This window comes from Canis lupus, chromosome 16 (assembly GCF_011100685.1).
Source record: "Canis lupus familiaris isolate Mischka breed German Shepherd chromosome 16, alternate assembly UU_Cfam_GSD_1.0, whole genome shotgun sequence".
NCBI lineage: Eukaryota > Metazoa > Chordata > Mammalia > Carnivora > Canidae > Canis > Canis lupus.
The window spans coordinates 56,127,828-56,152,340 of NC_049237.1; the positions used below are offsets into that span (position 1 = coordinate 56,127,828).

General features: G+C 46.1%; 1 protein-coding gene across 1 annotated transcript in view; it reads right to left on the reverse strand.

Moving 5' to 3' along the window:
- Nucleotides 1-10,940, reverse strand: part of MCPH1 (microcephalin 1) — a 233,188-nt gene extending 222,248 nt beyond the window's left edge. Inside the window, 3 exon segments of the mRNA NM_001003366.1 lie at nucleotides 881-999; nucleotides 8,679-8,770; nucleotides 10,901-10,940. Coding sequence (NP_001003366.1) covers nucleotides 881-999; nucleotides 8,679-8,770; nucleotides 10,901-10,940 — 251 coding nt within the window.
- Between the last annotated feature and the right edge of the window lie 13,573 nt (nucleotides 10,941-24,513).

The following is a 24,513-nucleotide window of genomic DNA, read 5'->3' on the forward strand; positions in this document are numbered from 1 at the left end:
ATGTGGGCTCTAGTGGCACCAACACCCCCTCCATTGTGCAATCAAAAATCCACCTGCAACTTTTGACTCCTCAAAAACTTAATGACTAATAGGCTACCGTGAGCCAGAAGCCTAACTGATAATAAGCAATTTACACATTTTGTAACATTATTACAATGTTACAATGTTATGATATACTGTATTCTTAAAATATCTAACTTCTTAATTTTTTCAGTATTTCAAGGCTGCAGTTTATGTTTTTTCAAACTGTAACAAATCTCCAAAAAATTTGCCAGTGCTGTTACTGAAAAACAATCCATGTATAAGTGGACATGTATAGTTCAAACCTTCTTTTTTTCCAGGTGTCACCTATATTTGGAGATCTGGCCTTGGAAGGGATAATTAACGTTAAGTGAGGCCTCTAGGGTGGGCCCTCAGACAATACAACTGGGTGTCCTTACAAGAAGAGATTAGGATGCAGTCACACAGCGACCAAGTGAAGACTCAGAAAGGACAGCCATCTGTAAGCCAATCCTGCCAACACTGACCAGAACTGAGAAATCATTGTGTGTTGTTTCGATGCTGTCTGTGGTACTTAAGCTATGGCACCTACGCAAGCATGATCTGCTTCATCACATTCACCTCCTGTGGCTACATGACTACACCAAGCCTATGCGTCTCAGGGTCTTGCGGTCACCTTCCCTCTCCACAGGGTTAAGGATTATACTAGGTCCATCTTCAACTGCTGAAACCAAGGCCTGAGAACAGTGAAGGACTTGCTCAAATAAGAGGTAGAGAAAAGACAAAATCACATTTTATCTGGTTCTGTGATATATGAGAAATATCTCCATACTTGACCAATACTAGCTACTCAGAGGAAAAAAAGAAAGAAATCACTTACTTTTCAACCCAGAGCACTGAGACGAGCTTCACGCCTCTCTTCTGTGCTTTGTCCCAAGTGCTCTGGTATCCGTCTTTGAACACAACGTGAGTTACTTGTTTGTTAAAAGTTTTTGAAACCTGTAGACAAAAGGTAGAAGATAAAATGTAAATTACCATTTACAAACAATTTCCTAAGTAAAACTGATCAAAAAGGATATCTTATTCAATATTTGTCTAAAGCCCCTACCCCAGCAATTCCATTTCTCAGAATCTGTCACAGAGAACTCCCTACTCTAATAAACAGATAATGCCACAGCTAGGAAACCTAGCTGCTCCAGTTAGGATGGTGTGTTATACACGTGCTTATCTCTGCTCCCTCTACACCGAGTTAGAGCTCAACAAGGATAAAAGGAGGGAGAAAGGAATCCCTGGGTGGTGCAGCGGTTTGGCGCCTGCCTTTGGCCCGGGGCGTGATCCTGGAGACCCGGGATCGAATCCCACGCCGGGCTCCCGGTGCATGGAGCCTGCTTCTCCCTCTGCCTATGTCTCTGCCTCTCTCTCTCTCTCTCTGTGTGACTATCATAAATAAAAAATAAAAAAAATAAAAAAAAAAAGGGAGGGAGAAAGTAAGGAAGCGAAGATAGGAACTGGCACAGGAACTGGCAGTGCATTTTAGTAGAAGAGAGAATGGGAGTGGAGTCAAAAATAAAGAGATTTTAGACAAGCCTTGTACATCAAAGACAAAATAAAATTCACAGGAAGCAGACAACACAGGAAAAACTTATGTAATTAAAATTAAAAAGTATTATTTAATATATTTAGAAGAAAGTGACATTCGTTTAAATCTTCAGAAGATACTGTATTCATGAAAGAATATCCAAAATGGGAGGCTATTTTTTTTAAAGGATCAGAGAACTAAAGAGCTGTTGGAAATAAAAATATGATGACACAAGTAAAAAAAATGTCTATAGAAATGCTGGACAATAATAGATCTGAGAAACTGTACCCATGAACAACAAAAAGACAAGGAGATGGACACAATAGGAGATGTAAGATAAGAACATCAGCTTGATCAGGAGAACCAAGACCTAAGTAATAGCAGTTGAAAGTAATACAGGAATAGAGAAAATGGAAAAGAAATCAGAAAATAGGGCAGCCCCGGTGGTGCAGTGGTTTAGCGCCACCTGCAGCCCAGGGCGTGGTCCTGGAGACCCGGGATGGAGTCCCACGTTGGGCTCCCTGCATGGAGCCTGCTTCTCCCTCTGCCTGTATCTCCGCCTCTCTCTCTTTCTCTCTCTGTGTCGATCATGAATAAATAAATAAAATCTTTAAAAAAAAATCCAAAAATAATTCAAGAAAAATGTCTCAAATTAAAGGGCATGTGTTCTATTTTTTTTTTTTTTTTTTACATTTTTATTTATTTATGATAGTCACAGAGAGAGAGAGAGGCAGAGACACAGGCAGAGGGAGAAGCAGGCTCCATGTACCGGGAGCCCGACATGGGATTCGATCCCGGATCTCCAGGATCGCGCCCTGGGCCAAAGGCAGGCGCCAAACCGCTGCGCCACCCAGGGATCCCAAGGGCATGTGTTCTAGATCAAAAGGACCCCCAAGGGCCTGGCATGAGAATGAAAACAGAACCTTACTAAGCTTATCATCGTGAAATTTCAGTGGAGCTGGAGTAAAGAAAGATTTGAAATTAAAAGAGAAAGTAAGGAAGCGAAGGTAGGAATAAATCACACCCAACAATGAGACATGACAATGGCATCAGACTTCCCAACAGCAATCTGGAAGTCAGAAAACAATAGAGAAGTGCCTTCAAGGGAAAATAATATATACCTAACATTTTACAATCAGCTAAAATATCAATCAAAGGTAAAGAAAGGTATAATAATGGCATGTTCAAATTCACGGTGTCAAAAAATTGACCTTTATATGTAATCTTTCCATTAAGTGGAACTTGCCAATACATAATTCTTTTAACAATATTTAATTTTATCAAAGTATATACATACACTGTTTGAAAATAAAAAGGTAAACACCAAAAGAAACAAATAAAATGGATCTAGAAAAAGCTGCCTTAGAAAAATAAAATGGGAAGTATAGGGCTGGTTTCTCCTTGTTTGTACTATGAACTTCATGGCATCACACATTTGCCCTTTTAAGCAACATGTATGTATCACTTTGATAAAATATACATACATACTCTTTATCTATCTACCTGCCCACCTACCTGAAGGCCCTGGAGAGCTACTGAGGCAGTGAGGGATTATTACTGAGCCAAGAGTCTAGGTACAGATGGACACAGCCAGACAGAGGAGCCCAGCACTCGGTCATTTTTTTGTCAAATTTAGCAAACAACGGGCAGTACTTCTAAATGCCTCTAAAGACAAGAGGAACAAAAACTAGACTAAACTAGAATGGGGTAAGGGAGTGTGGCAAACCCTCACATCTTGGATGGGCATCTGAAGGGCTGACCCGGGAGTAAGGGTAACAGTCATAGAGGCCCTCAAAGATCTGTAGTCCAGTTTTAAATCATCTCCAATCCTGCAACTGGATTAAGACAGTCTTGGATTATGAGCGCTAAAAACACCATGACTGAGGCAAATGTGAATCTTTTCTAAAGAAAGAGAATATAATTCTGGGTCTCAAATTAATTCCAAAGAACTTTAAATACACACAAATACTGAACTAGAAAAAAAAAAGGTAACAAATCAAGTTTATCTAGAGACAAGAACAAAAAGCATTGGATAAAACAAAAAGTAAAAGCAGACCTAGATACTACAATCCACCCAACAAAGCCCTGGGGAATGCAGCTAAAGTCCAGCCTGGGGAGAAATGTACAACCTACCATGAATGCTGCTGAGATCCCAGCTAACCCACTCCAGGGTACTGCTGCCTTGGCATCCACTTTGTTTGGCCAAGCTTTCTGGAGGGGTCCTAAGCGAACACTAACCCCTTGTGCAAGCACATACCCTAGATAACAGCCCCCAGAGTCACAAGCAAATGTCAGTTCCCCGACCGCCCTTGTGAGCAATGGTCTCCTCTGCCTTCAAGATCATTCCTGTCATATGCCCTTAGATACGATTCTGGAACTACCAAAGCCTCCTTCTTTGGTTTGAATTGATTAACCCAGCCCTGAAGCAGGAAGCCGAAAGCTTTCCACCCAAGGACCCTAATAAAGACATATGCCTCAGGCTCTGCCATTCTCTCTGCCTGCACTTTGCCCTGAACTCCCCTAGTCACTCCTTTTTTTTTTTTCCTTTTTTTTTAAGATTTTATTTATTTATGAGAGACACAGAGAGACAGAGACACAGGCAGAGGGAGAAGCAGGCTCCTTGCAGGGAGCCCGACATGGGACTTGATCCTGGGACACCAGGATCACACCCTGGGCCAAAGGCAGGCGTTAAACCGCTGAGCCACCCAGGGATCCCTGCCCCCTTGTCACTCCTTAAGGGCATGTGGCATTATGCATCTCCTCCAAAACCTATAATAAACTTCTGTTTCAATTTCTCTATAGTCTGTTGTTGAACTGCTATTCACCATTCAGCATCCCATGTTCCACTTAACAAATATGAATTTAACAATCTCATAATAAATGCATGTAAAAAAAGTAAGAAGGCTAAATGTCAATGTACTCATCTTGAAAAGCTGGAAAAAGAACAGCTAATTAAAACCAATGAGCGAGTTAGAAGATAATAAAAATGAGACCAGAATTAAGAAAAAAAAAAAAAAAAGACCAAGACCACCAAAAGTTGACTCTTTGGAAAAACTAATTAATAAAACCTAAGTAAATGCTATAAGGAAAATAAGAAAAAAGGTACAATAACCAATATCAGTACCAAGGGACCATTTCTATAGATCATGAAGACATTGAAAGATTCAAACAGGATATGATGAATAGCTTTGATCCAATGAATTTGAAAATTTGGATGAAATGAATACTTAAAAAAAAAAAAACAGCTCTCTAAAAGCACTTTTAAGAACAGAAAACACACATATCCTCTAATCTTCAAACAGATTAAAAACTATAACAAAAAACAAAGTTTTCAAAAAATCTACAAAGAAAACTCAAAGACTAATTGGCTTCATCAGCAAATTATATGAAAAATTTAAGAGAAATAGTACCAATCCTATACAAACTTAGAATAAAAAAGAGAAAGAGTCACAATTCTGCAACTTGTTTTACAAAACCAGCATATCTTTAGTACTAAACCACATAATAGCATTACAGGAACAGAAAATAACCAGTATTACTCCTTGAAATATTTGTGGGGGAAAAAAAAAAAGAAAGCAATATATTGGCAAACTGTTACCAACAAATACGTAACAAGGATAATGCATTCCCACCACTTGAGTTTATTTCAGGACTGCAAAGTTGGCTAACATTAAAATAAATAGTTATTCACTATGTTAACAAAGTGAAAGGGAAAAACCACATGCTATATTATATACAGAAAACACATTTGATAACATTAAAAAGTTAATTCATGAAGAAAACAGCAAATTAGGATCTAAAAATCAATTTAAAAAAATACATGAGGCATATGATATCACTTATATGTGTAATCTAAAAAAACAAAACGGACTCATAAATACAGAAAACTGGTGCATACCAGAGGGGCAGGAGTGAGGAGACGTGCAAAATATGTGAAGATCAGAAAAGGTACAAACTTCCAGTTTTAAGTCATAGAGATGATAAGGACATCACAGGGATTATAGTCGATGATACCCTAATAACTTTGGTGACAGGTGAGAACTAGACTTACTCTGGTGAACATTTCACTGTGCATAAATGTGAAATCACTATGTTATAAACCTGAAACTAATATGATATTGTATGTCAACCATATGCCAACTTAAAAAATAAAACAAAAAACCTGCATTAGGTGAAAATGCCAAAAGCTTTCCCTTGAGAAGAGGATCCAAAGATGCCTGATAACGTGCACTCTACTCAACACAGGCCCTCACCGGTGCAGTATGTCCAGAAAAAGAAATAGAAAGGGTCAGGATTAGAAAAACTACAAGTAACTGTCCTGTGCACATAACATTCAATTGTGTAGATTTTTTAAATCCCCAAAATGCCCAATCTCATCAATGAATTTGTAAGTCTTCTGGACACAAGGTGGATACGTAAAAGTTATTTCTATATACCAGTAAGAGAAGAAGGAAATTAAAAGATACTATTTATAATAGCATCAAAAATGACCAGAGAAGACAATAAAACATTACTGAAAGAAATTAAAGACATCAAAATCAACAAAGGCATATAAATTCATGGATTGGAAGATTCAATTTTATAAAAAATGTCAGTTCTCTCCATACTGTTCTATTTTCATCAATCCCATCCCAGTCAAAATTTCTAAAAAGCTGACAAACTGATTCTAAAATATATTTGGAAATGCAACAGGCAAAGAACAGCCAGGACCCCTTGAAGGAAAAACAAGACGACTCACGAAGGTTCATTGTAAGAGCAATTAAGACGGTGGTCCGTCCTGAGAACAGACAGACGGATACTGCAACATGCGGTTACCTGACCGATGACAAAGGTGTAACTTCAGAGACCGGTTAAAGGATGATCTTTTCAATAAATGGTGCTAAGATAAAAGAATATTCACGTGGAAAAACATGAAACTATTTCATACCACATATAAAAATCAATTCCAGATGTACAGTAAATCTAGATGTGAAAGGCAAAATGATAAAGCTTCCAGAAAATAACACAGGAGAAATCTTCATAATCTTGGTATAGGCACAGTTGCCTTTTTTTTTTTTTAAACAGGACACACAACAAACAAAGCTCACCGTAAAGAAATAAACTGTATTCCAATTATCATCAAAAGATACCACAAAAAAAGATGAAAAGACCAGCCACAGAGTTAGAAAATCCTGCAATTAATACAGCCAACAACGAGGCCAACTGAAAAATAGAGGGAATGCTTCCAAGTCAAGAAGAGAAGGAAATACTCAATGGGAATATGAGCTGGAGTCTTGAACAGGCTCCTCAAAATAAATATATGAAAACGCGCAGGAAAATATCGCGTCAGATCCTGATGACACACGGCCAGCAACTTACCCGTGGGCTGAAAGTAAAGACAGAACCAAGTACAGACAGCAGCGGCCTCCCACCCACTGGCACAGGCTCCGCTTTCTGCAGTGGCCGAATCCGTTAGGGACCACTGCTAATCTTCCGAGATGTGATCAATTGTCTTTATCATACGGGAAAATCCTTTGTTCTTAGAGGTTATACACAGTGAACCGATTTAGGGCCAAATTTTATCTGTGACTTTCAAATAGTTTAGGAAAAAAAAAAAACCACATTCACATGTAAATACACTGTACAGAAGAGATGCAGACGAAGCAAGGAGGCTAAGATGTTAACAATTATTGGGCGTCTATGTCCCACTCTAAGTTTTCTAAATAAAAAGCGGAAAGCAGAAAGCTCCAAGAGAGCGGAGGTGTGATGCTAACACACAGCGGTGAGGTCCTCACGGCCCTCCTCCCAGCCGTGCACCTGGGCTCTTAGCCAGGTAGGCAGCAGGTATGGAAACCAGGAAACTCGCTCTGGCTCCTACCCACCCACAGGGCCAGAACCGAATGGGTCTTCTCGGGGTCCCAGGGCACCCTGCCCCTACTGGCTCAGCACTCTCCACCCCAGGCTGTGCCGTGCAGCAGGGTGGGGACTGGCACCAGCCAGACAGGACTTAGGAGCACCCTCTCTGCCCGTGAGTGAAAGTCCTTCTGTTTTATGCCCTGGGTGCCTCTCTCCCCACCCTCACCCCTGGTCCTGCGTTCACGCGTCTTCTCCCTTCACCCGCCTACGCTGTCGTCCCCTGCGCCCCCCCCCCCCCCAACACACACACGAATACACTCTGTCCACAGCTCAGGTCCCTCTGAGCATAGACGTCTGCACCACCTCCTTCACTCCCGGGCTAACGTCCAACCCTTACCCGTCCCACTGAAAACTGTGCTACACTCAACACCTTAGAGTTCCCAAACAACACCCTGGAGTTCCCAAAACCTAACATACACCCACCAGCGCCAACCTGTCTGGAGATTCTGAAGTCCATCCTCCTCCAACATCCAGACGCACGTTCCTGAATCTCGTGGATGCCCGTCTGTCCGAGTCCCTGCTCCCGCCACCCGCCCTCCACACAGTAAGCTGGCTGCACCTCCAGCCCCTTCCATCCTAACCACCGAGTCACTCCCACACCCGTGGTCTGCCCTGAGCCACAGGGCCTGACGCCCGACGACGCGCTCTCCGGCCTTGACGATCTCCAGTCCCACGTCTGTACCTCCCTGTGTCTGCCAGGTATTTTCAATGTGCCCAAACTCAGGATCTTTCCCTTCAAGACCTTCTGCTGCTCCTGTACTTCTCACTTCGGTCAACAACATCCTGCATCCAAGGAGCCAATGGCAGAAACCACGTTTCCAGCCTAGAGTCTTCCCTCTTCACCCAAAGGCCAACTATTCTCTCTCTCTCATTTCTAAAGTTATTTATTTGACAGAGAAAAAGAGCACAGCAGGGGGAGAGTCGGGTGGAGGGAGGAGCAGACCCGAGCTGAGCCGGGCTGGGGGCCCAGGACCACGACCTGAGTGGGCGGCAGGGCCTTAACCCCGGAGCCACCCAGGTCCTATAAACCCTGCTGTTTACACCGTTCCCGTCCCGGGCCGCCCTCCCCAACCCCGCTACTCACCCACGGTCTTCTCTGTCCTTCAGGCCTCACGTTCTAAGTACGACCTCCCGAAATAAAACACACGCCCGTCCCACGAGGTCCCGGAGGACCAACGTCGCGCAGCAAGGTCAGGGGACTTACCTTTGCCCCCATATCCACAAGCTGGTTTGTAAACGTCTTGGAGTAATTTTCTGTTCCATTCACTGACCAGACTTCAACATATGCCACGACGTCTGAAACACAGGGTACCAGCGCGAATGTATTTGAACACCTGGCCCCCCTCCGAGGACGACACACGGCGCGCTCTCTCGCTCTATCTACTTTAAGAGGTAGGTTTGCAGCTTCTTGTACCAAAAGCCGATTCGAAATCGCTCTGGTGCTGCACGGCTCCTAGAGCTGGGGGCAAACGACTTGGTTCCTATGCCGAGGCCGACCTCCTCAGCACGGCCGCCGGCCCAGATTCCTAAACTACACTTGGCTTTTCCGGTGAAGGATGTTCTGTGTAAAGGACCAAACAACCAACCGCTCAGTTCACGTACAGGGGACCGCCCCCCCCATAGGGACCCCCCCCCATGGGACAGGGAAGGTCCTGGACTGGGGACAGCCCCCCCACAGGGACCCCCCCATGGGACGGGGAAGGTCCTGGACTGGGGACAGCCCCCCCCACAGGGACCCCCCCATGGGACGGGGAAGGTCCTGGACTGGGGACAGCCCCCCCCACAGGGACCCCCCCATGGGACGGGGAAGGTCCTGGACTGGGGACAGCCCCCCCCACAGGGACCCCCCCCATGGGACAGGGAAGGTCCTGGACTGGGGGCAGCCCCCCCCACAGGGACCCCCCCATGGGACAGGGAAGGTCCTGGACTGGGGGCAGCCCCCCCCACAGGGACCCCCCCATGGGACAGGGAAGGTCCTGGACTGAGGACAGCCCCCCCCACAGGGACCCCTCCATGGGACGGGGAAGGTCCTGGACTGGGACAGCCCCCCCCCCCACAGGGACCCCCCCATGGGACAGGGAAGGTCCTGGACTGGGGACAGCCCCCCCCACAGGGACCCCTCCATGGGACAGGGAAGGTCCTGGACTGGGGACAGCCCCCCCCACAGGGACCCCCCCATGGGACACGGAAGGTCCTGGACTGGGGACAGCCCCCCCCACAGGGACCCCCCCATGGGACAGGGAAGGTCCTGGACTGAGGACAGCCCCCCCCACAGGGACCCCTCCATGGGATGGGGAAGGTCCTGGACTGGGACAGCCCCCCCACAGGGACCCCCCCATGGGACAGGGAAGGTCCTGGACTGGGGACAGCCCCCCCCACAGGGACCCCCCCATGGGACAGGGAAGGTCCTGGACTGAGGACAGCCCCCCCACAGGGACCCCTCCATGGGATGGGGAAGGTCCTGGACTGGGACAGCCCCCCCACAGGGACACCCCCATGGGACAGGGAAGGTCCTGGACTGGGGACAGCCCCCCCCACAGGGACCCCTCCATGGGACAGGGAAGGTCCTGGACTGGGGACAGCCCCCCCCACAGGGACCCCCCCATGGGACAGGGAAGGTCCTGGACTGAGGACAGCCCCCCCACAGGGACCCCTCCATGGGATGGGGAAGGTCCTGGACTGGGACAGCCCCCCCACAGGGACACCCCCATGGGACAGGGAAGGTCCTGGACTGGGGACAGCCCCCCCCACAGGGACCCCTCCATGGGACGGGGAAGGTCCTGGACTGGGACAGCCCCCCCCACAGGGACCCCTCCATGGGACGGGGAAGGTCCTGGACTGGGACAGCCCCCCCACAGGGACCCCTCCATGGGACGGGGAAGGTCCTGGACTGGGACAGCCCCCCCCCCCCACAGGGACACCCCAATGGGACAGGGAAAGTCGTGTACTGGCGGACAGCCCCACCCCCCATTTCCCCCCAGGTCAGCACCCCCAGGTGAGCCCCCCATCCCCCCCACCCCAAGTCAGCCCCCTCACCCCCTACCCCCCCCAGGACCACCCTCCCACCCCATACCCGCCCCAGGACATCTCCCCCACCCCCATGCCCCCCAGGTCATCCCCCCCAGGTCAGCCCCCCCACTCCATAGACCCCAGGTCAGCCCCCCACCCCCAGGTCACCCCCCCAGCCCAGCCCCCCCAGGTCGGCCCCCCCAGGGCCCAGCCCAGCCCCCCCTACCCCCAGGTCAGCCCCTCGAGGTCAGCGCCCCCAGGTCAGCGCCCCCCGGTCACCCCCCAGCGGCCGCCGCGCGGACTTCCGGAAAGGCCAGACCCGGTCCCCGCGCCAGCAGCCGACCCCGCGGCCCAGACCCGGGCGCAGCCCCGACCCCCGCGGCCGCGGACTCCGCGCCCAGAGCGCAGGGCCCTCACCTGCCAGGACCCGCCGCCCCCCGGGCCCCGGAGCCGCCATGAGCCGCGGGAGGACGCGCACCGCCGCCCCGCGCCGAGCCCCGCGGCGGAGCGGGCGCCACTGAGCATGCGCACGGCCGCCGCGCGTCCCCCTCCCGCTCCACCGAGTCCGCGCGTCCGCGCTTTGGCGGCAGCCGCGGGGCGGGACCTGGAGGCCGCCGCTCGCCTCCCCAGCGCCCAGCGCCCTGCCCCTCGGAACTGGGACGGCCCGGGTCGGACCCTCACATCCCCGCCGGGGGGGGGGGGGGGCTCAGATCCCCGCCGGGGGCCCCCGGGGCTCAGATCCCTTGGGGGTCAGGACCTCAGGTCCTGCAGGGTGGCAGGGAGAGCCGGGTCCCGCCCTCCTCCGGGGGAACCCCGAGCATCACCTTGCGGGGCCCTGTACTACAGCGCGCCGAGCTCCGGACCCCGGCTTGGGAGGGGGGCCCTAGATCCCCGACTACCGCGTCCCACTCGAGCTCTGCCGCCCGCAAATCCCGGAGCGGATCCTTCCGGGCGGGAGCGGGCGGACCCCGGAGGGAGCGCGGGAGTTCCGGGTCGGTGAACAGCGCAGCAGCCGCCCGGCCGCGGAGCCTCGGGGGATTCGAACCTCCCGCCCGCGGAGCCCGGCCCCGCCCCCGCCCGCAGGCCCCGCCCCGCCCCCGCCCTCAGGCCCCGCCCCCGCCCCGCGGGCCCCGCCCCGCCCGCAGGCCCCGCCCCCTCCCGCAGGCCCCGCCCCCGTCCCCCGCAGGCCCCGCCCCGGGCTACCTGCGGAGGATGCTTTCTGGAGCCCTCGGGGTCCTGCTTGGCTGCGGGTAGAAGCTCTCCCCGAAACGCGGAATTAAAGGATGAAGCACCGAATGCATAAAAACCTTCATCTCCAGTGATTTCAGCACCATCGTGTGCTGCGCCCTGCGTGCTCCGTTACCACGCTTGATGGAAAACACAAGAGACTCATAGCCTAATGGTGAGAGTACACCCTCTATTTTGGAATCAGACTGGACCTGGAGCCCGGAGACGTATCGGTCACTGACTAGCTGTGACATACTCATGAGTTACTAAGACTTTCCGAGCTTCATTTTCCTGTTAAAAAAAAAAAATCCTTAATAATAATGGAATTAATAACTGACATTTGTTGAGCAATGGGCTTTGGATTTATTATCAAAGTTAATCTTAACCTATGAGGTGAATGCTCTTATTACAATTTACAAAGTATATATATATTTATATGTATATTATATATTTATATTTATACTGTGTGTGTATATATATATATATTTTTTTTTCTTCCTCCTAGATTCTAACATTCTGTATTTTTGGAGGTGTTAATCCTGGAGACCCAACAGCGGACTCATTCTCCGCCTCCCTCCTCCTGCCCCACTGCTTTACAATTAAAAAACCTTTCTCTTATTCTGTGGATCGTTAGATGTTCACAAAGGCCCTGTTAGAAAAAAGTGAGCAGGGACACCTGGGTGGCTCAGTCCTTAAGCCTCTGACCTTTGGCTAATACATATAATAATCAGGTACAACAGAATACCTGACCAGTCTAAGGTGACATAACTCGGAACTCATATTGGTTAGAAATGGAAACCATACACTGTTTTTTTGTTTTGTTTTGTTTTTTACTAAATCCAGTGGCAGGGTACATGTACAAGAATATAGGCTACCAGCTTCCACCCTGTGTTTCTAAAGAATTACCTGGAGCATATGCGGCCTCAAACCCCCACTTCCTAGACTCAAATCTTTGATCATTATTTCATTATCATGCATTGTTGACCTAATGAAGTGTAAAGAAATGGTAACACCCTTTCCTTGGGAGAGTGAGCTCAGGTGGTTACTGAAGATAAGGCTATTGTCTTTACCAAGTGAGGTGAATGCTGAGAACATTTAGAATCCAATCATGACAGGATAAAAATAGATAAAACCAATCACCTTTGCTGTACAAAAGGTGATATAAAAATTCAGGATCGGTTCTTCAGCTTTAAGCTCACAAATATTTTCTTCTATTCCTTCTAGAAATCTTAGCTTTAGGTTTTGTATTTACGTTTAGGATCTATTTTGAGTTGATCTTTGTATATGGTAGAGATAGGGACCTAAGTTCATTTTTTGCACATGGATATCCAAATATTTCAGCATAACTTGTTGATAAGCTGTTTGTCCACTGCATTCACCACATTTGTATCTTAGTCAAAATCAGTTGTGCATGTATGTGCAGTTTATATTTGGACCTCTATCAGTTCAATTGAGCAATCTTTATATCATATTTTCCTGTTTTGATTACTATAGATTTATAAATAAGTTATAAAATCAGATAAGGTAAGCCCAAAAACTCTGTTCATTTTTGAAAGTGTTTATACATTCCAGAACTTTTGTATTTCCATATGAATCTTAAAATCATCGTGTCATTCTAAAAAAAAAAAGAAAAAAGAAAAAAAAAAAAGCCTGGAATTATATTGAATCTCCGATCTATTTGAGGGAGAATTGATATCTCAAAAATATTAAATCTGGGGCATCTGGCTGGTTCAGTCAGTAGAGCCTGCACGTCTTGATCTCAGGGTAGTAAGTTCAAGCCCCACATTGGGAGGGGGATGCGTACTTTAAATAAACTTTTAAAAAATATTAAATCTTTTGATCCATTAACTGTCTGTTTAGGTCTTCTTTAATTACTCTCATCAATGTTTTGTACGAGTCAGAGGATGAGTCTTTTACAACTTTTGTCAAATTTCAAATTCCAACCTGGGATCCCTGGGTGGCGCAGCGGTTTAGCGCCTGCCTTTGGCCCAGGGCGCAATCCTGGAGACCCGGGATCGAATCCCACGTCGGGCTCCCGGTGCATGGAGCCTGCTTCTCCCTCTGCCTGTGTCTCTGCCTCTCTCTCTCTCTCTCTCTGTGACTATCATAAATAAATGAAAAAAAAAAAAAATTCCAACCTAAGTGTTACCATTTTTGTTGATATTGTGAATGATTTTTTATAGTTTCAATTTCCGATGGAAATATAATTGGTATTTGTCATTGATCTCATGTTATGCCAACTTGCTAAATTTAGTTACTGGTTCCAATAGCTTTTTTGTACATTCCATACAGTGTTCTACAATCACATTGTCTGTTTTGGGAGGAAACCTTTTCTTCTTCCAACTTCGGTCCAGTGAATGGGAGCCTACAATTAACAATAGACAGATTTACAGGAGAAAAAACAAAGCTTATTTTCACATGTTTACTGTACAGGTGGAAGTACTCAGTAATGTGTGACCCACTGAATTAGCCAGAAATAAGAAGTTTATCTACCAAACCCAACAAAGTTTGGGCTTTCGAAGTTTTTCTCATTTAGGTTTTGCACATTTTCTTGTCAAGTTTGTTCCTTATTTTTATTTGGAAATGGATTTTTCTCTATTCACACACCCTGCAACTGCATGTTCATTTCATTTCTGGATCCTTTTTTTTTTTTTAAAGATTTTATCTATTTATTCATAAGAGACACAGAGAGGCCGAGACACAGGCAAAGGAGAAGCAGGTCCCTGCATGGAGCCCTAAATGGGACTCAATCCTGGATTCCGAGATTACGCCTTCAGCTAAAGGCATATGTTCAACCACTGAGCCACCCAGGTATCCCTATTCCTCCATCCTTACTGAATTTATTGTTTAAGTTAGTTCTACCAGCAATTCCCTAGGGGTTTCCAGGTATATTACTATTTCCTCTGCAGTAAAAATAGTTTTACTTATTTAAAAATTCTGGGCCACTTACTGATTTCCCTGTTTAATGAGAGTAGATAACACGTCCACTGAATAATGTGGAACAGTTAGTTGTATAGATAGTGGACATCATTTTTGTTTTCTTCTGGTCTTAGTAGAAATGCCTCTAGTGCTACTCCATTGAGTAAGATTTTGGCTTTAGGTATATGCATATAATGCTAAGAACTAACAAATTCCAGATGCCTGGGCGGCTCAGTCAGTGAAGCATCTGTCTTCAGCTCAGGTCATGATCTCAGGGTCCTGGGATGCAGCCCTGCATTGGGCTCCTAGCTCAGCAAGGAGTCTGCTCCTCCCTCTCCCTCTGCCTCTGCCCTTCACCCCACTCCTGCTTGCTCTCTCTTTTTCTCTAATAAATAAAATCTTTTTTAGAAAATCAATAAATGTGTTTGATGGAACTGAACAAGTTGATGCTAAAACTCATGTGGAGAAATATATCAGACTAGGAATTCACTGGAAAGGAAAAGCTACTATCATTACCAGACATAGAACATGTTATCATTGAGACTGTGTTCCTGGTGCGTGACCAAACAGGCCAGGGGGAGAGTGCTGAGGGTCCAGAAATACACCTAAGTATATGTGGACATTTGATAAATTGTAAACGTAGTACCTCAAATCACTGGATCTAAGACAGAGTTTTGATGTCCTCGAGAAAAGAATACAAAATTAAATCAGTATCTCTGACCAGACATAAAAATGAACCTAAAATGGATTGAGGCTCTAAATGTAAAAAAAAAAAAAAAAAAAAAAAAAAGGTAAACACTCAAGTTCTAGAAGCACACATGGGTGAATGGTGAATTCCAATATAACCTGGGTGTGGGGAAAAGGCTTTGTTACTGTAGCTCAAAACTAGCTTCAATAAAAGAATGGTTAAAAACGACAACACACCATGAATGGAGTCAAGAGGCAACTGACAGAGATCAGAGTCAGAGAGATTTGAAGATTCTGGTAAGGACAGAGGAAGGGGCCAAAGAACACAGCAGCAGCGGGAAGAACCAAAAAAGGCCGGAAAACAGATTCTCCCCCGGAGCCTCCAGAAGGAGCATTGGCCCACAGACACCTTGACATTAGCCCAGTGAGACTCACAGCAGACTTCCGATATCACAACTGTAAGATAATAAATGTCATGTTTAAAAACAAAAAATAATAACAATAAAATTTAAAAAGGCAACTGGAAAAAATATACTATTCCTAGCATATATATATTTTTTAATCTTAAAAACTGAAGAAAAACTACCAAAAGTTTTAAAGAAAAATGGGCAAAAGAAAAAATTGCCAACCTTTCTCATAATTAGAGAAATGTAATCTAAGACTGCACAGGGATATCGTTTTCCTTTCAAACTGACAAAAATGCAAACAGCTAGACAATACATTCTATTGGGAATACCATGGGCAAATACTGCTATACATGCTAATGGGAAATAAAAAGTTTTACAACCTTTCAGAGGGGGATTTGGAAATGACTAACAAAGGTACCCATGCATCTACTTTCTGACCTGCCAATTCTACTTCCAGGAATTTACCCTAAAGATCCTTCTGCAGTATGAAATACATAACCACAATCTTATCATTGCAACATTTATTATATCTGCAAAATATTGGAAACAGTTCAGCTGCTGTGGAGGAGTAGTCAAATAAATTATGTTCTATCTACACAATGCCGCACTTTGTGGCTGTGAATAGAAAAAAAGGGAGAATGAAGAAGATCCCCAGGAAGTGCTGTGGAATGGTTTGCAGGTTATATTAAGTGACAAAAAGCATAGCGCAAAAGCATAATCATATACGTGTTATGGGTAGAATTGTGTCCCCCCAAAGTTCCTATGTACTTCAGAACGTGATTTGTTTAGAAATAGAGTCATTGCAGCTGTATTGAGTTAAGATGAAGTCCTAGCAGAGTACAGTGTGTCTCTAATCCAACATGACTGTGTCCTAGAGAAAGAGGAAATTTGGACAGATCTGCACACAGGAGAATGTCATGTGAGGACTGGAGCTCTGTGGCCACCAGTCAGGGATACCCTGGGAGCTGGGAGAAGGGCCTGGATCGTCTCTTTCCCTGCTACCCTCACAGGGAGCACAGCCCCTCCAGCACCTTGACCTGGACTTCTAGCCTCAAGAACTGCAGGACAATAAATGTCCATCATGCAAGCCACTCAGTTTGTGGTGCTTTGTTACAACAACAGCCTTGGAAAACTAATACAGTAAGCTACCTTTTGTGTAAAAAAAAAGGAAATAATAACTGCAAATATGTGCAAAAAATAATCAGACACAATGGATAAACCAAAAGTACATGTGATTTGTTACCTACAGGGGTGGTGGGAATGGGGTGAAGAGGAGGAATGGGTACCGGGTAGAAGGGTGACCAGGGACACTTCTGGAAGGGTGTCTCTTTATAGTTCTGGTTTCTAGAGTTAATGGGCTATATGCTCAAGACGTAAAAAGTCAACAAGGACAGTAAAAAGTATAACATATCCAACAGTATTTCAAATAAATAACATAATGGCACCGAAGGGCAGAAAAAAATTAATTTAGGTAACTTTAGACACAGTAGTAAAAACAATAACTCTAAATAAATATCAAGTTTCAGTTAATTACTGTGTCTCTCACATGGGTAAAGGTTAGCAGATTTGAAGCCACAGTGTATGTAGACTTGAATGTGGTGCTGATGACAAGAACCAGGCTTAGTGCTAGAAAAGGGAGTTGCAAATGTGAAAGAAGAGAAGGCTGGAATAAAGTGGTGGGGCTGAGTTCGAATAGGTTCTTGGTGTTTTTGTTGTTGTTGTTGTTGTTGTTTTTTTTTTTGGTTCTTGGTGTTTAACTTGCATAGAGACAGAGCAATAGAAGTAGAAGATCTGCCACAGGCCTAGATACGCACGTGGACACTGATTTGTGTGCGTGCATTCATCATGTAGCTCTGTCCTCCGAGAGCACCTGTGATATCCCAGTGAGAAACGCACTCTGCCCAGACTTGGTTTCTAAATATCCTTTTGTCACTCACAAAATCCAGGTTCCTTAATAGTGATATCAAATGGATTATAACCCATTAAAAAAATAGGAAATCACGAGTCCATATTAATAGAAGTGAATGAAAAAAATGATCGGAAGCTGGCAAGTTTTCATTACAGGAGGATTCTACAAGAATTTGAAAGAATGATGGAATTAGACCATCCCGAATTGGCAACCGTAATTAATTCTTTCAGGCAACAGTCATCGATTGATGTAAAAACTTGTGAATAAAAGTATAATGAGAAACAGAGCATTTTCATACACCCCAATCTCCCGATTTCATTTATATTAATGGCAAAGAAAAAAATAATGGGAACTTTGCAGTAGGGAAACATAAAAGGCACCACCTGTAAAAAGTGACCCGCTATCCCCATCACAGGGCAAATAGACATCCGCGCCTTGTGCTTTGACGTGTTGAGAAGGACACAGTATCACCGGCGGGTGTTCCTGCCAGCGGTGTGTAACTTGAATCTAATCCTGAGGAAACATCAAACAAGGGGGGGGGTGGGGATCTACAAAATAACTGTCCTGTTTGCTTCAAAAACATGTGGGGCACGGAAGACAAAGAAACATGAGTGTTCACGCCAGATCAAACGAGCAGAGAGACATTTAGCAACTGCACACAGTGTGATTCTGCACTGAATCAAGGACAGATTAAATTATAAATTTTTTGTTCTGCAAAGACTATTGCTAGAACATTTGGTAAAATTTGAAAAAGGCCCTTAGATTAGGTAAGAATATTACATAAATGTTAATTCCCTACCTTTGATCGCCATAGCACAGTTAACGAAGACAATGTCTTATTTTAGGGCAACGCACCTTGAAGAGTATAGGGTAAAGGGATGTCGCATCTGCAAGTTCCTCTGAAATATTTCAGGGAAAAAGCTCATGCATGGTCACATCCATTCATATCTGCAGGGAGGGGGTAACAGAACAAATGTTACCATATTTGTGGTACATTTGGGAAATCTGGGTGAACGACTGACCAGCGGGCCTTCTTTGTCCTGTTTTGGTACATTTTCCATCAGCCTGGAATCCCTTCAGGATAAAAAGGTCACAACAGTGGTGGCAGGGACCTGGGTGACGGGGCGAGGCTGTGCTGGGCCCTGATGGTCTGAACCCCTCAGGGGAGAAGGCAAATACTGGCAGCAGAGAGGAGGCCAAGGCTGCCTTAGAAGAGCAGCTCCGGCTGTACCATTTAAGGTCATTTGTATTAAGGATGGCAGGATCTTATTTTTTTCTTTTAAAAATTTTATTTACAGGATCCCTGGGTGGCGCAGCGGTTTGGCGCCTGCCTTTGGCCCAGGGCGCGATCCTGGAGACCCGGGATCGAATCCCACATCAGGCTCCCAGTGCATGGAGCCTGCTTCTCCCTCTGCCTGTGTCTCTGCCTCTCTCTCTCTCTCTCTCTGTGTGACTATCATAAATAAATAAAAAATTATAAAAAAAATAATAATAAAAATAAAAATTTTATTTACCTATTTGACAAAGAGAGAGAAACAGAGAGAGAGTATAAGCAGGGGGATGGGCAGAGGGAGAGGGAGAAGCAGGGACCCCCCAATGTGGGGCTCAATCCCAGGACCCTGAGATCAGGACCTGAACCGAAGTCACAACACCTAACCCACTGAGCCACCCAGGGGTCCCAAGGGTGGGATGATTTTAGTATAGAATTATAATGTCTAGAAAAATACTGACATAAGATGCCATAAAGAAGAAGAAAGAAGAAGAAAGAAGAAGAAGAAGAAGAAGAAGAAGAAGAAGAAGAAGAAGAAGAAGAAGAAGAAGCAGCCTCCGCCACCTGTTCCTCATATAAACTGGAAAGATATTTGCTGGGTCCAGGAGAGAGTCTCAAGGATAAAGGGGCTTTGATTCAGCGCTGTTCCAAGGGCAGCTTCAGAGCTGTAACAAAAAGCCTTGTTAAAATAAATACCTAAATAAAAGGCTTCCCTGAGCAAACAGCACTCTGAAAGGACGCACCCCAACTCCCCCAAAAAGATACTGCAGTTAACCAGCGTTATCATCCAATTCAACGTGTTGGGTCTGCAGGTCAGAGGAGTAAGGCTACGGCTCAAAGTCCCGGCCCCCGAGACTGGAAGCAGCTCTACGACTCGACTCGGGCCTTCTGACCTAGTAAAGAGAAAACCACGTGGCCCAAACGGAGTCACTTAGGTCACGTCCCCTCATCAGTAGGGTAAGACTTCCCGCCTGACGTACCCCAAGTTTCAGCCCCTCGGAGATGAACCTGTAAGCCGAGGACAGTTTCCTGGTCATCATGGGACAGTTGGTGGTATTGGGATAGTGAATGAAAGGGACACACCTCTTCTGCTCCCCTTAGGAGGGCAACTTCGTCCTCCTTTGCTAGTAAATTCCTTTCTTTTTCCTTTGTGTGTGTGTATGTGTGTAATGAGCTCTTTCTACCTTTAAAAACCTTATTTTGTGCAGCCCGGGTGGCTCAGTGGTTTAGCGCTGCCTTCAGCCCAGGGTGTGATCCTGGAGACCCAGGATTGAGTCCTGCATCGGGCTCCTTGCATGGAGCCTGCTTCTCCCTCTGCCTGTGTCTCTGCCTCCCCCCGCCCCCCTCCCCCGTGTGTCTCTCATGAATAAATAAATAAAAATCTTTAAAAAAAAATAAAAACCTTCATTTTGTTTAGCTCAGCAGAGCTCCCCCGCACTTGCCGGAAGGAATGCCGTCCAATTCACAAATTGTTTGATAAGGCCGATCAGATCTTCGAATTTACTCAGTTAAAATTTGTTTTTTAAATAGGTGACAGGTCTAGTTTGCTCAGTTTTTTTTAATTCTGACCTCTTTCCACAGGAATTCACGGGCACCTTCTGGGTACCAGGAACTGCGTGTGTTAAGCTTTACGCATCCGGTAACCAACCTCTTCCCATTGACTCACGACCTCTTCACATCAGACAAATCTATCACCTAAGCTAAAGACAGTACATCTCATCAATAAGGACAAAGTCAATTAAAACTAATGCGCTCAAAGAAACGTGACCTTTGCTCTAATACGCTCTATTTTTATTTGTTGTCCCTGCATCTCTACTCAGGGCTTTCAATAAAGTCATATATTCTAAAGAAAGCATCTCCCAAAGTCCAAAATAAGGTATCTGTGCTCCTACTCTTGGCAGAAGGATAAAAGAGGAAAGCCCATCACTCAAAAAATAAAAAAAAATTAAAATTAAAAAAAAAAAAAAGAAAGCCATCTCTCTGCTGATACTCACCCTGCCCCCGATAAAAGGGACATATACTAGAAAGCCCTTTTATACACACTCAGGGCAAAGGAAAAGCTGAAAATACTGACTTTTGTGGGACGCACACTTTGGCTCAGCGGGAGTGGGCTCTCTGGAGGTTTCTTTCTGACAACCTGACAGTCCTTGGACATGAATCGAGACGTGCGCATCTCTGAGAAGTCCCGGCAGCCAAGTCAGATGAAAGGCCCAGCGCTTCAGAAGGGAATCCTGGTGCCCAGACTTTCAAGTTCCCTCTGGAATGTTCCCTGCTCAACAGCAAGGCATAAACATTTAGGGCAGAGTTCAGTCTGGGCTTTCTAGGAGTTCGTGGATTTCAGAGGCGCAGCACAGACCACTGATTTACATTTTCCTTTATGGTATTTCTATTAAAAAAAAAAAAGAAAGAAAGATAGGGAGAAAGTTGACTAGCACAGATAAACCTAATAGAAAGGTATAATTTTGGGGATTCCTGGATGGCTCAGCGGTTGAGCATCTGCCTATGCCTCAGGTCCTGATCCAGGGATCTGGGATCGAGTCCTGCATCGGGCTCTTTGCCGGAAGCCTGCTTCTCCCTCTGCTTGTGTCTCTGCCTCTCTCTGTGTGTCTCAAGAATAAATAAATAAAATCTTGAAAAAAAAAAAAGAGAGAGAAAGAGATGAATTTAAAAAAAAGTCAGTCAGGCTGCCCTGGTGGCTTAGGGGCTTAGCGCTGCCTTCAGCGGGGGGGGGGGGGGGGGGGGGGTGATCTTGGAGACCTGGATGGAGTCCCACGTTGGGCTCCTGCAGGGAGCCTGCTTCTCCCTCTGCCTGTGTCTCTGCCTCTCTCTCTGTCTCTCTCTCTCTCTCTCTTTCTCTGTCTCACGAATAAATAAATAAAATCTTAAAAAAAAATAAAAGTCTACTTTTTCTAGTGAAAATATAACTCAAATTATTACTATTATAAGAAATGTGGCATTTTCTTAAACAATAATAGCAAAATATGCTCCTTTCAAACTTAAGGATTTTTTATTATTATTTTTTTTTTAGATTTTTTTTTTAAATAGAAGTTATACATGTTTTAAAATGAGAGTATTTTGTGATGAAAGGGGAGATACCTACCATACTCCTGATGAGGGAGCAAAAGGAAGGTGAGCAGAGGGCAAAGCACAAGGTGACACCTTACACCCCCGCCCCTGCCCCCAGGGGGGATGGATGCGACATTCCTCAGGCACACACCTGGCTGCCCAAGAGCAAAGGAGAAAAACAGATGGTTCACTGATAGCGATCACAGTTATGCAGGACCTGAGTCTCCATCAGTTTGCGACTGTCTCAACGATTTACAAGAAGAAAAGCCATTTTTATCAATTAGCTAGACCTCCAGAAACCTATAGTCTCCATTTCCTGGGGCCCTAATGTCACAGTCCCCTCCAAAGGGTGGAAAACCTTATATAACCGGTCACTCCTCACACCTACAACACAGCTCTTTCTGCCTGCAGGTCCCGTCCCTGAGCTAGAATAAAAACACTTTTTTTTTTTTTTTTGCATGGACAATATCTCAAGAATTCTTTCTTGGTGTTTGGCTCCCGAACCCCACTCCAGACCACATCACTGGCACTCACAAACATAGAAAAAAAAAATGTAAAACCCAAAAATACATTGAACTGAGAAAGGTAAATGTCTGGAAAGCAAAGAAGCAGCAGAAGCTGTGAAAGACTGAAGAACTGAAATTATCTGCAAGAATCGTAGCGGATTATTTTAGTTTTGTTTCCTGCTCACGTTCCGCGGCAGGACAGGTGGCACTGGACAGCCACCGGAGGAGGTAACTCAAAGACGAGCTCAAGTGAGAAAAGCATCTCCTGGAAGTTTTACCTCGATGGAGCAAATTTTATTATATTTACGAGTCAAGAAACACGTGCCCGTTACCTTCATTCCCACTGGGATCTACGCGAGCCTCAAGCAGAAGGCCCAGCTCCACTGCGTGGGGGTGTCGCCCAGGGGAAGCGCCACAGGCAGACGGCCGGGGACTGCTTCCAGGCCAGCCTTGGGGTCAGCCAGGTAGCTGCCACTGCAAAGCCTGAGCTCGCTTCCCTCCTTGCCGCTCTGACTGCCTTCAGGGTCCACCTGTCCCTTCATTCATCCAACACAAGTCTGTGTCACGTCCAGGGACCCGGGGGGCGGGGGGGGACCAGCTGCAGCAGGGAAGCTAATAGAAAAGGGAGAATAACGTGCTACCTGGGCGCAGGTTGGCCTACAGAATTTCCCGCGACCCGAAGACTCCCCTCAATACTTGTATTCTGGTTCAAAACTAAATCGCCTCAAATCCTTTCTGGAAGTAAAGAGATAAACACAGAAAGTGCCCAACGTGGGGAAATGCTCACCGTATCCTGCTGAACTGAAGAAAGTAGGGACCCAAATGCCACGCGGTACGGCCCCCCGACTTGTTCAAAACTCCCTACCCCAGGGCCGTTATCCAGGCCAGGACACGTTAGGGCAGCAACACTGGTTCCTGAATATTGGGATACACCTGGGTCGTTTGAAAGGCAGCTGCTGTCTCGATCTGAGCCAGGGTTTGCTGCCCCATTCCCCCATCACCTTCACCCCTTCCTACCTCGCTTCCCAGGCCCAGCCGGCCTGCAGTGCGCTCCAGACCTCAGCTGAACTGCATTCTCATTGCCTGCTGCCTATTAAATATATACATATATGTGATCCCTATTATATATATTTATCTATTATTCCTGTTCATATGCAGAAATAAGCATCTTTAATATCCAAGCTGACTGCAATCACTCATGCCTCCTAAGACAGGTTTTAATTTTTCTCCAGAGTAAAAATGCTTTTGTTCATTCACTCTCTCCACCCCCCCCCCCACCTCGTCCCTCCGCAAGGGCAGCTGAGGAGAACCCTCCTGGAAGAGCCACAGCCGGCACACGGGCCCTGAGCCAACACAGAGCCTCAAAGCCCCAAGAAGGCCGACGTACAGGATGGAGGCGTTGGTTGAGCATGAGGGGTTCAGCAGGGCCAGGCCACTAGGCTCCTTTGGGGTAGGGTGAGGAGTTTGAAATCCATTAAGGACCAGGGGAATCCAGCGGGAGATTTCAACCCGAGGGCCCAGACTGAACTCAACACAAGAGATCACTCTGGGTGCAGGGTGGAGATCGGAAGGTGACGGGGGTGGAACTGGAAGATGAGTGAGATGAAATTCCTATGACATGGACAAGAGCTGTTGGTGTTTGGGAATGAGATAATACAGAGTTCACAAATACCTTTCACCCGGTTTCCCCTAGTGGAGTACTTTCTGGAACCGTGATGAGTTTGTGAAAAACTAGTACATTACCAGTGGTTCGTTATTAGCTAAACTCATGACCTCATTAGGATTTCAATAGGGTTCCCATGAGCATCCTTCCCCCGTGCCAGGATCCCATCCTGGACAGCACACTACACTGAGTCCCCCTCTCTCCTAGGCCCCGCCTATTTGGTGACACTTCCCCTTACCTCTCGCAGCTTTCTGTGATCTTGACAGTTTTGAGGCATTTTTCAGAATATTCCTCAGTTTGGAGTTGTCTGAGATTGTCCTCATAATTGGACGGGTGTTAGAAGTTTTGGAGAAGAAAACCACGGAGTTCGTTCAAA